Source organism: Sus scrofa, chromosome 3, assembly GCF_054392235.1.
Source record: "Sus scrofa isolate SSC_HxYL_T2T_F1_AM1 chromosome 3, Sscrofa_HxYL_maternal_Yorkshire_Landrace_v2.0, whole genome shotgun sequence".
Lineage (NCBI taxonomy): Eukaryota > Metazoa > Chordata > Mammalia > Artiodactyla > Suidae > Sus > Sus scrofa.
Genome location: NC_139385.1, coordinates 127007701 through 127020183, shown reverse-complemented (window position 1 = coordinate 127020183; position 12483 = coordinate 127007701). Strand labels below are relative to the sequence as shown.

At 36.5% G+C, this 12483-nt stretch overlaps 1 protein-coding gene across 13 annotated transcripts in view; it reads right to left on the bottom strand.

Annotated features, from left to right (window-relative positions):
• ATAD2B (ATPase family AAA domain containing 2B) overlaps positions 1 to 12483 on the bottom strand; it is a 125126-nt gene that overhangs the window by 51517 nt on the left and 61126 nt on the right. For 10 of the 13 annotated variants that reach the window (XR_014842404.1, XR_014842400.1, XR_014842403.1 and 7 more), the window contains exons 16-18: positions 11495 to 11806; positions 10033 to 10168; positions 4076 to 4262 (exon numbers count right to left, since the gene is read on the bottom strand). Coding sequence is in view for 3 of the 13 variants with exons in the window: in XM_021087780.2 (XP_020943439.1) it covers positions 4076 to 4262; positions 10033 to 10168; positions 11495 to 11806 (635 nt within the window). In the remaining 10 variants the exon portion in view is untranslated. Of the gene's footprint in view, positions 1 to 30; positions 4263 to 10032; positions 10169 to 11494; positions 11807 to 12483 lie in introns of those variants that run through there. The other 3 variants (XR_014842399.1, XR_014842397.1, XR_014842398.1) reach the window with 3 other exon arrangements.

Here is a 12483-nt window from a genome sequence, read left to right as displayed (position 1 = left end):
TATTAGGTTGTTATTCTTTCTTCTCACTGATTTTAACATATCTTTGTATATTTAGGAAACTTGTCCTTGACATGCATTTCAAATACAAATTTTTACCAGGTTATGTCCATTAATTTTATTTCAATAAATTTCATAAAGTTAAATCTGATCTTATCTTTATGTTTCCTACGTTCTATTCATTACTTTGAAATTATTTTCTCATGTCCAAGATAATATACTGACCTTGTGAATTATCCTAACACTTTCATAGTTCCACTGACAATTTAGACTTTATTTTAGGGCTCTAGAAAAACGTAGGAAAATCTCCAGGTTTTTTTTTTTTTTTCTTTTCCCCTCAAAGAGCCAGATAGTTTTCTAGGATCATTTATTAAATGACCCATCTATTCTATGACATCATCATCATATATTCTGCATCTGCAACAGCAGATACGTAATCCCATTTCTACACAGGCCTAAGCATAAATTCTCTCCTTTGTTCTGTGGGTTTGTCTGTCTATCCCTGAGCAGGTATAAACACTTTATTACCACAGTTCTACTACTTCTGTAAAAATCTGGTAGGGCTTCCTCATCATACTTTTCCCTTTAGAATTCTCCTTCCTATGGTCATATTTACTTTCTAGAGGAAACAGAGCGTTTTTTTAACATCTCCTCTTGAATTTGGGGGTTACTATAACTGAGATTGCACTTAATTTATACATTAACTTAGAAAAGCACTCAGGGAGTTCCCGTCGTGGCGCAGTGGTTAACGAATCCAACTAGGAACCATGAGGTTGAGGGTTCGGTCCCTGCCCTTGCTCAGTGGGTTAACGATCCGGCGTTGCCATGAGCTGTGGTGTAGGTTGCAGACATGGCTCAGATCCCGCGTTGCTGTGGCTCTGGTGTAGGCCGGTGGCTACAGCTCCGATTAGACCCCTAGCCTGGGAACTTCCATATGCTGCGGGAGTGGCCCAGGAAATAGCAAAAAGACAAAAGAAAAAAAAAGCACTCAAGCTTTCTAATGTTGAGTCTTACCAACCATTAATCATGAAAGGAGCTGCAGCAGTAGAGATAGACATGAAGAGAACTGTCATCTGTTGAGTACTGTGTGTCAAGACTATTGGGTAAGCTTATTTTAATAATCACAATAGGAGCTCCCGTCCTAGCTCAGTGGTTAACAAATCCGAGTAGGAACCATGAGGTTGCAGTTCAATCCTGGCCTTGCTCAGTGGGTTGCTGTGAGCTGTGGTGTAGGCCGCAGACGCAGCTCGGATCTGGCATTGCTGTGGCTGTGGTGAGGCCGGCAGCTACAGCTCTGATTAGACACCTAGCCTGGGGACCTCCATATGCCACAGGTGTGGCCCTAGAAAAGACAAAAAGACAAAATCATCATCATCATCACAATAACCTTATCTGATATCATCATTTCCTTTCATAAATGAGAAAAGTAAGGTTCAAAGGGGTTAAGCAACTTATCCAAGACCACAACCAATAAGCAAAGCAGCTGAGATTTTAATCTGTGCAAACTGAATTAAGTCTACACTTTGAATTATAGTACAATAATTAAAAACAAGGTGTGTCATTTGCTCAACTGTCTTCCCCAAGTGACTTTTTAGTTTTCTTCTTTTAGGCTCTGCAAATCAATTGTTTAAGTTAATTCCTAAGTAAACTCAGTTGCTATTTTAAATGAGACCTCTTCTTCGATTATGCAGTTGACCCTTGAACAAGGTGGGGGTTAATTTGTGTATAATTTAGAGTCAGGCCCTCCAGATTTGCAGTTTCTCCATATCCAGATTCAACGAGACCCTGTAGTACTGTAGTATTTACTGCTGAAGAATATCTGCATATAAGTGTATCCGTGCAGTTCAAATCAGCATTGTTCAAGGGTCAACTGTATTTCTAACTTGTTACTGTTTGTATAAAAGAAAACTACTGATTTTATAACATTAACTTTGAAATTGTTCACCTTACAGAATCTCTTATTGGCCCTAATAGTTTTTCAGTTAATTCTATGATCATATCACAGGTAAATATTTATAATTTAAATGTGTTCATTCCAATATCTATGTCTTCACCTCTAACTTAATTAACTTTGCATGTCTTAGTAATGGTATATTACGCTTTTGATGTGCTACTAGATTCCACTTGTAATATTTACTTTATGACCATTGTCTAAGTGAGATTAGCCTATAGTTTTCTTGGAATATCTTTCAAAGGTTTATCATCACTCTTTTTTTTATTTCACAACTTTCCTTCTTTTTCTATGCTTTGTAATAGTTTAACTCATATCAAAAAGATCTTATCCTTTGAGATTAAAAGAATTCACTTGTGAAACTGTTTGGATTTACTGCTTTCTGACACTCAATTTCTTCTTCCACAGCTAGCATCTATTTAGGTTCTCTCTCCTAAGTCAACTTTATTATTTTATACTTCCCAGTAAATCACTTGGATTTACTTTAAATGGTACTAAGTAATTCTCTTATGTGCATAAAAACTGGAATGATTTTGTCTCACTAAAACGAAAATATATAAATAAACATTATTGGAAAACACTCACAGCCAGGATGAGCAAATATATAAATAAACATTATTGGAAAACACTCACAGCCAGGATGAATTAAATGTATAAAACTTGAAGGGGGAAAAAAAAAAAAAAAGAATGAGTTAGGGGAAGGAGGGGAGCAAAGAAAAAAAAAAAAACTTGGAGAAAATTATCGATGTGTAGTTTTTAAACAGGCCATGGGTTTCGGGGAAAAAAGCCCTTCAAATAGGGCTTTATAAGTAGTGAAATACTGCTAGGATGTTCATACCTAGAGAACTCTAAGTAAAAGAGAAATAAAATTGACACTTTGAACTGTTTTAAAAAAATCTAATTCTTGCTATAAGGTACAAAATTGTTTTCAATTAGACAGTATATGTACTAAATCTTTATGAACTATAGCTGAAAAAACAAAAAACTGTGCACAGTGCTCTTAGGTGTGACTACACCAGTCATCTAACCTCTAAAAGAAAGTAGGCTAATATCAAAGTAGAAAGTGACATTCTCCGCTAATTTATCTATTAGAAACAGTCTTCAAACATTTAATGAGTACTTAATATACGTTAGGCATTGTGTCAGAGACACCGAAATGGTGAAGACATGGTCCCTCAGTTCAAAAAACTTATTCTCTGAGCCACTAGTTCCAACACGACACACTTACAATAAATTCATAGTTATATACTAAAATGTCAAGAAATATAAAAGCCCCACTAGAACTATGCTTTACAAGCTAGCAAATATAAAAAGTGACAAAATCAGATGTGAAACATACTTGATTACTGATACAAATATATATAATTTTTAAATTGCTATCACTTTCCTATATTAATTTTAAATCCTGGCATTCTCAAATTCGTTATAATTTCCCTTACTCTGAAAAGGCTATAAGTACAGATAGAAGTCTGAAGAGGCTCTGAAACCACAACTTTGAAAAAAGGGTCAGAAAAAAGGCAAGAAGAAGCTCCCTTTCTACACTGTTTAATGAAATTTTAATATAAAAAATGAGATTATTAAAATTTGAGAAAAGAGGACGTTCTCATGTGGCACATGGTTAAGGATCCACTACTACAGCTATGGCACAGGCCAAAACCGCAGCACGGTTTTGTTTCAGAAAAGAAAATTTTTTTCAGAAAAGAATGAAGTATCATGGGTAAAACAATGAGCTCATTAAAAAAAAAAAAATCAAAAGGATCCCTGCCTTATTAACATTAGAATGTTAATGAATAACAAGCAAAAAGTAATATTCAGGAGTTCCCGCTGTAGTAAAGTGCCTTAAAGATCTGGTGGTGTCTCTGCATTGACTCAGGTCACTGCTGAGGTGCAGGTTCCATCCCTAGCCTGGCACAGTGGGTTAAGGATCTGGCATTGCTGCAGCTGTGCCATAGGTTACAGCTGCAGCTCAGATTCAATATCTGGCCTAGGAACTTCCATATGTCACAAGTGTGGTCAAAAAAAAGTTAACATTCCTATTATTGTTCCTTGAAAAAATATTATTTATAAACACTACCAAGATATACAGAATAAGAAAGTCGGAAGTACTCTTACATAGTACAAACCTACCTGTGCACATGATTCTTCAGGTGTTTTGGCACTAACTGAATAAAGTGCTGGGAGGTCTAGTCTGTGCACAGAGAATTTTTCTAAAGTGTGCAAAAGTGCTGGAGCAAGGTGAGAAGTTTGACCTGAGCCTCGTTCTCCAGACAGCAATAATCTTGGCCTATAAGAGGTTGGCTGATGATATGGTGACCTGCAATACACATAAGACATAATGATTATTTCAAAACAATACAGTCTTCAAAGATCAAAATGAACTATCAGGAAAATACTTATATGAAAAGAATGTAACTCCAAATTAACAGAATTTTCTTACTTTTCTCACTTTTCATTAGAGTGAGTTTGTTTGTTTGTTTTGGTCTTTTTAGGGGTGTATCTTCGGCATATGGAGATTCCCAGACTAGGGGTTCAAATGGAGCTGTAGCTGCTGACCTACACCACAGCTCACGGCAACGCTGGATCCTTAACCCACTGAGCAAGGCCAGGGATCGAACCTGTGTCCTCCTGGATGCTAGACATCCATGGGATTCATTTCTGCTGACACAATGGCAACTCCAACCTTTCTCACTTTTTTAGTGTAGTGATTCATTTTTTCATGCATTACAGTTTATTTCATTTTATTTCATTTCATTTCATTTCATTTCATTTCATTTCATTTTGCTTTTGCTTTTTAGGGCTGCACTCAAGGAATATGGAAGTTCCCAGGCTAGGGATTGAATCAGAGCTATAGCTGCTGGCCTACTACAATGCAGGATCTGAGCCATATCTTTGACCTACACCACAGCTCATGGCAACGCTGGATCCTTGACCCACTGAGCGACGCCAAGGATTGAACCCACATCTTCATGGATACAAGTTGGATTTGTTTCTGCTGGGCCACAATGGGAACTCCTACAGTTTTAAAATATTGATCTCATTGACCATATTAATAACCAAGATGTAAAGGTATAAAAATCCACCCTAAAAAAAAGTGAAAATATCTGGGTATTTATTCTATCATATCATATATATTAACTTGGAAAATGCTTCAAACACTAAGTGTGATTAATTTTCCAAAGTCAAATATTAAGAATTCCACTTCTCCAACAAGGAGGTGCATCTAAAGATTACCCAAAGTGACTCAGTGTTGTTACTGATGTGGCTGAAGTTTGACCCCTGGCCTGGGAACTTCCTCATGCTGTGGATGTAGCCAAAAAAGAAAAAAGAAAAAGAAAAAAAAATAATTATAATTTGTGCAATTTTTTTCACACTTTGGAGAAGGGTATTGTTTGCATGTTTTTTTTAAGAATAGAGAAATAAATGGTCCCTGAGTTAATCATAATTGTGGTCATCCCCCAGGTCAAACTGTATAAATAAAGTTTATTTTCACATTTACTGCCAAAAATAAAAATAAAAAGATTACCCAAAGTGTAGGACTTGTATTTAATAGTTAAAAATGATAAATTTTCTATCTAATTTACAATTTTTAAAATAGAAAAAAGGGGGGGGCTTTTCCAGTGGTACAAATTTGTTTCCAGAGCAATTAAAAAACTAACTCAGAGTTTCTGTGGTGCAGGGGGTTAAGAAGCCAACTGCAGAGGCTCAGGTGATTGTGGAGGCACAGGTTTGATCCCCAGCCCAGCAGAGTGGATTAAAGGATCTGACATTGCCAAAGGTGAGGCATAGATTACACCTGTAGCTCTGATTCAATCTCTGGCCTGGGAACCTCCATATACCATTGGTGCGGCCATTTAAAAATATATATATATTTTAACTGTAATATATGATAGCTAAAGCCCCAAACCAGAGAAGGCAAATTTAGGATATTAAACTAAATTCAATTTGTATTCTCAAGATTCTACAGCACCATTAAAAAGATAAATGAAACAAGCTTATCTAATATTATTCTATCACTATGCAGGAAATTCTAAGCAAAGCAGTAAGAATAAAGCAAATTTTAAAATGGAACTAGTGGAAAATAAACAAGGCAAACGCTCTTACTTGTAAAGAATATGTTTTTGCAGTAGAAAATCCAAGAGAATCAACTAACAACTATTAGAGTCTACCAGCAAAAGTAGTAAAACTAAAGATGGAAACAGAAACTGAAAGATTTTCTTAAACACCATCAATAACAAATACAAAGAAAGAAAGGAAATTCTATTCACAATTGTAAAAAATACAAATGATAAATACAACGATAAATAATTTTAACAAGTCTCCAACTATACTGAATATATCATGAGGCTGAATATAGAGGTCAACTCTTCCCACACATTTATACCTAGCTGTAGTTAACTATACAGACACACACACACAGTTGGTTTGTAATTTTTATTTTATAGATTTTAAAAATGCGAATCACAGAGTTCCTGTCATGGCGCAGTGGTTAACGAATCCGACGAGGAACCATGAGGATCCTGCGTTGCTGTGGCTCTGGTGTAGGCTGGCAGCTACAGCTCCAATTAGACCCCTAGCCTGGGAACCTCCCATATGCCGTGGGAGTGGCCCAAGAAATGGCAAAAAGACAAAAAAAAAAAAAGAAAGAAAAGGAAAAATGTGAATCAGGAGTTCCCTGATGGCCTAGCAGTTGTAGATTCAGTGTTGCCACTGCCATGGCACGGGCTCAATCCCTGACCTGGGAATTTCCACATGCTACAGCAGCCAAAACAAAATAACAAAAAAATGCAAGTCGAAATCCAAAAAAATTGAGGGTGGGGGAGATTTCTAACTTATTGACAACATTAACTGAAAAAATAATCAAGTAAGAACATCAAGAAAATTTCAGAAAAGTTTGCTAGCTCCAATTTTAGAACATCTAAACCTGAAGCCTGCTTTAGTAACCAGCACTTCATACAGATTTCTTATGTAACGTCCTTAACAATTCTATGAAATACATAGGTTTCCTCTTACCAAACAGATAAAGAACCCAAGGCTCAGAGAGGTTAGATATAAGATTATACAACTGGGGAGTTTCCGTCGTGGTGCAGTGGTTAACAAATCCGACTAGGAACCATGAGGTTGCGGGTTCGATCCCTGCCCTTGCTCAGTGGGTTAATGATCCAGCATTGCCATGAGCTGTGGTGTAGGTTGCAGACGTGGCTCGGATCCCTCGTTGCTGTGGCTCTGGCGTAGGCTGGTGGCTACGGCTCCGATTCGACCCCTAGCCTGGGAACCTCCATATGCCGTGGGAGTGGCTCAAGAAAAGGCAAAAAGACAATAAATAAATAAATAATAAAATTAAATTAAATTTTAAAAAAATATATTATAAAACTGGGTGTCCATGTAACAGGAAAGTCCAGATTCTGAACTACTAAGTTAAGATGTGCCCTAATTTATACTGAAACATCTTATAGAACAGAATAATAGAATGTAGAACACATCAAAGAAAAGACACACAGATAAGTGGAACATAATAGGCAGCCCAGGAAACAAACCGTAGTAATTGAAAGGATTTTATATAAGATAATAAGCACAAAAATAAATTGAACAGAGATGAATTATAAAACAAATAACAGATTCTACTGTCAATCTTTGACAAAGGAGGCAAGAATATAAAATGGGAAAAAGACAGTCTTTTCAGCAGGTGGTGCCGGGAACACTGGACAGCTGCACGTAAATCAATGAAACTAGAACACACCCTCACACCATGTACAAAAATAAATTCAAAATATAACACACCATAAAACATAAGACACTATAAAACTCCTAGAAGAGTATATAGGCAAAACATTTTCTGACAAAAACCATACAAATGTTTTCTTAGGTCAGTCTAAGGCAATAGAAATAAAATAAAAAATAAGACAATGGGACCTGATAAATTTACAAGCTTCTACACAGCAAAGGAAACCATTAAAAAAAAAAAAAAAAACAGCAATAACAACGAAAAAAGACAACCTATGGAATGGGAGAAGATAATTGTAAACCATGCAACCAACAAGGGCTTAATCTCCAAAATATACAAACAACTCGTACAATTCAAACAACCCAATAGGAAAATGGGCAAAAGACCAAAACAGACATTTCCCCAGAGAAGACATACGGATGGCCAACAGGCACTTGAAAAAATGCTCAACTGGAGTTCCTGTCGTGGCATAGTGGTTAATGAATCCGACTACGAACCGTGAGGTTGCGGGTTCGATCCCTGCCCTTACTCAGTGGGTTGACAATCTGGCATTGCCGTGAGCTGTGGTGTAGGTTGCAGATGCGGCTTGGATCCCGCGTTGCTGTGGCTCTGGCATAGGCCGCTGGCTACAGCTCTGATTAGACCCCTAGCCTGGGAACTCCATATTGCAGCAAGCAGCCCAAAAAATGGCAAAAAAAAGACCAAAAAAAAAAAAAAAAAAAAGTTATTTAAAAAAAAGAAAAGAAAAAATGTTCAACATCACTAATTATCAGAGACATGCAAATCAAAACTACTATACCACATTATACTAGTTAGAATAAACTTCATCAAAAAGTCTACAAACAGGAGTTTCTGCTGTGGTACAGCAGAAACAAATTTGAACAGTTCAATCCCTAGCTTTGCTCAGTGGTTTAGTTGTGCTATAGGTCGCAGGCACCACTCAGATACCACATTGCAGTGGCTGTGGCATAGGCCGGCAGCTATAGCTCCAAATCGACCCCCAGCCTGGGAAATTCCATATGCTGCAGATGCGGCCCTAAAAAGTGGAAGAAACAAAAAAGTCTACAAATAACAAATGCTGGAGAGGGAGAAAAGGGAACCCTTATAAACTACTGGTGGGAATGTAAATTGCTACAACCACTATGGAAAACAGTATGCAGGTTCCTCAGAAAATTCAATAGAGAACTACCATATAATCCAGCAGTCCCACTCCTGGGCATATATCCAAACAAAACTTTCATTCAAAAAGATAATGCACCTTTATGTTCACTGCAGCACAGAAGACTAAGGATCCAGTATTGTCTCTTCAGTGGCTAAGGTTCCTGCTGAGGTGCAGGTTTGATCCCCGGCCTGGCACAGTGGCTTAAGGATCTAGTGTTGCCACATCTGTGGCAGAGGTCACAGCTGCTATTTAGATACAATCCCTGGCCCAGAAACTTCCATTTATCATGGTGTGGTGAAAAAACAAATAAACAAACAAAAAAGTATACACAATCCAGTGTCTTCTAAAAAAAAGTCCTATTAGATCAACCTGACTAGGACATTTTGGTTAACTATCATGATAATTATGTAAACAGAAGTGATGATGCTGTTAGTTTTGAAAATTATTTGATCTTTTTGATCTTTTAATTTAAATTACATTAGCACTAAAATTGTTTACCTATTAAAGTGCATAGCAAAAGCTGCTTTAACATAGATATGGGTAAATGTGAATAGAAAAAACATAAAATCTAAATTAGGAAAGTGTAAACTAAAGAGGTTTGGAGAGTCAAAAAGTTATGTTTTATTACTGAGCAATTTCTAACCCAAAATCTCTTTAGTACCTTTAGAGTCCCTAAATTATCACATAAAACTTGTTACAAATTAAAATATTCCAGATCATGGTTAATATTTCATTTCTATCATTTTTTTTGGCCGCATCTGAAGCATGTAGAAGTTCCCAGACCAGAGACCAAATCCAAGCCACTGCAACAAGGACCAGAGCAGTGACAACATCAGATCCTTAACCTGCTGGGCCATGAGGTAATTCCTCATTTCTGTCCATTTTAATTCAAATAAAAAGCAATAAAACTGGAGACATGAGATAGACGACTTTCTAAAGGTAACTCTCCCTTCTAACCTAGTTTAAGAGAAAAAAAATTCCACAATCAGTTAGGAAAAAAAAATATTTTTACTTGACCAATAAACCAATGTATTACCACACAAAGATATATATACAAAAAGGTTTCCAGAATTGCGTCCAAACAACAGAAAAACAAAGTCCTCAAAGTTAGTCATAAGTAAAAATACACTGTAACTCTAACTTATCATAAAGTAGTAAAAATCACTCTAAATTGAAAGAATTTTAATATAAGTTACTTACATTGTAAAATGAAGGTAAGGTTTATGTACAGCAGCAGCTGATGACTGTTTCTTTGGTGATCCTGAGTGACAACTAGTCTCAAAAATTGATAAAGCATTCTCATCTTCACTATCATCTAGAATTAGAGTTTCTATATCTAAAAAAATCAGAAAGATTATAAAGCTTAAAAAGTCATTTAATATTAGTGCCCTACCATAAAGCAGAAAATTTTTTTTTTTTTTTTTTTTTTTTGCTTTTTAGGGCTGCACCTGCGGCATATGGGGTCGTTTGAGAGCTGTAGCTGCCAGTCTACACCACAGCCACAGTAACACAGGATCTGAGTTGTGTCTGTGATCTACACCACAACTCATGGCAATGCCAGATCCTTAACCCACTGTGTGAGGCCAGGGATCGAACCCACATCCTCATGGATACTAGTCAGGTTCATTACCACTGAGCTACCATGGGAACCGTCTCTTCAATGTTCATGGGCTTTACTTTGATTAGCATATGAGCCCTAAAAGTTTTCCTATAAAGGAGTAACATTTTTTAAAGTCGCTTTCTATTTTTATCTCAAATCCAAACTATAATCTTGAGGCCAAAATTCAAGACCTTCTACAATCCGGTATTAATTTACTCCCTTACTAATAATTTATATTCCATTAGCACAGTACATAGCAGAGCACACTGCCAATGACAAAAATTTGATGAGCTGAATCCAAGGGAGCATTATAGCAACATAGTTAAGAGCATGGGCTCTAGAGTCAGACTCCCTGGGTTTGAACAAGACCTAAATTTACTGGGTGACCCTAAATAAGTGAATAGCTTTGCCTTTTATAGAGTAAGAGTACCTACCCCACAGGATTGTTATGAGGATTAATAAATGACAGTTTATGTAAGAGCTCTATAATAATTAACTATAAACCATTATTATTATATTATCAAGTCAACTTTTCTAAAGATAGTAACACTCCTACATTAAGATAATCAGAATGGAGTTCCCGTCGTGGCAGAGTGGAAACGAATCTGACTAGGAACCATGAGGTTGCAGGTTTGATCCCTGGCCTCGCTCAGTGGGCCTCGCGATCTGCTAGGCCAGGATACATAGTGATGAATGAAATAGATACATTTTCTTTCTTTTTTTTTTTTTTTTGTCTTTTTGCTATTTCTTGGGCCGCTCCCGAGGCATATGGAGGTTCCCAGGCTAGGGGTCAAATCGGAGCCGTAGCCACCAGCCTACGCCAGAGCCACAGCAACGCCGGATCCTTAACCCACTGAGCAAGGGCAGGGACCAAACCTTTAACCTCATGGTTCCTAGTCAGATTCATTAACCACTGCGCCACAACAGGAACTCCTTTTTTTTTTTTTCTATATTCATGGCAAATATAAAAGAGTAACACATTAATAACCTTATAAGAAAACTCAGAATTTACTTAATTATGCTTGTTTCATTTTAACAATATGAAAAGGTAATTTATACTACCTTCTTTCTTGTCACTCTGGCTAATTTCAGCATGAGGAAATACTTTTTGCAAGACTGCTAGGATGCTGTTGAAGCTTCTTTCCAGCAGTGGTCTTATGATAGGGGACAGTGCATGTCCCGAAGACATGACAGCTCGCTGGGAAGCAGGCACAATATTCTGCATTGCATGGTAAAAATCTTGGGCGTTGAGCACTATTGAGGAAACATCTAGCTGCAGTTTATGACTGCTAGCATAGATCTGGGGGTAACGCCTCCGCAGGGCAATCAGGGCAGCTTCAGTGCACAGGGCCTTGATATCAGCTCCGCAATAGCCTAATGCACAAAAGGAAAAGGGTAACAAAGGTAAATTCCATTTTTTCCAAACCAACTATTTTTGCAAATATGCACATCTTTAACTAAAAAAAAAAATACTAAATCAGTAGTTATGTGCAATATTACCAGCAAAATGAAAAATGACCATTTAAAATTATCTAAAAAAATTGTTTACTCAATAAGACTAAAAATGTTTAATTAACAAATACATGAACTAATGATATTTGAAAAAAAATAAGTTATGTATTTTGTGCCAAAACCACAGATTATAATGTACAACTTTCTTCAGGAAAGGTTTTAAAGAAATAATAATTTTTCATCAATCCTTCATCAATATTCCAAATCATTAGTTTAATCCTCATGACACTACATTTCCTATAAAATTTTCTAAATACTCCTAATTTCTAAGCACAGTGCAAAGCAATATACATAAAGAGAAACTTCAAAATCAGAGCTACTTTACTTCCAACTCTGAGTGCAATCTATAAGCAGGTTATAATATCTCATTCTGCCCCCAAACTGTACTTTCAAGTTGTGATCATCTCTGACAGATCCAAAGGTATTATAGGGAATGAGAATACATTTATTTTCCACATTAAATTGTTTTTATATATATATTTTAGCTTAAGATGACTTATAATCTAGTTTAAAGGGCTACGGAGATATGGAGTATTATC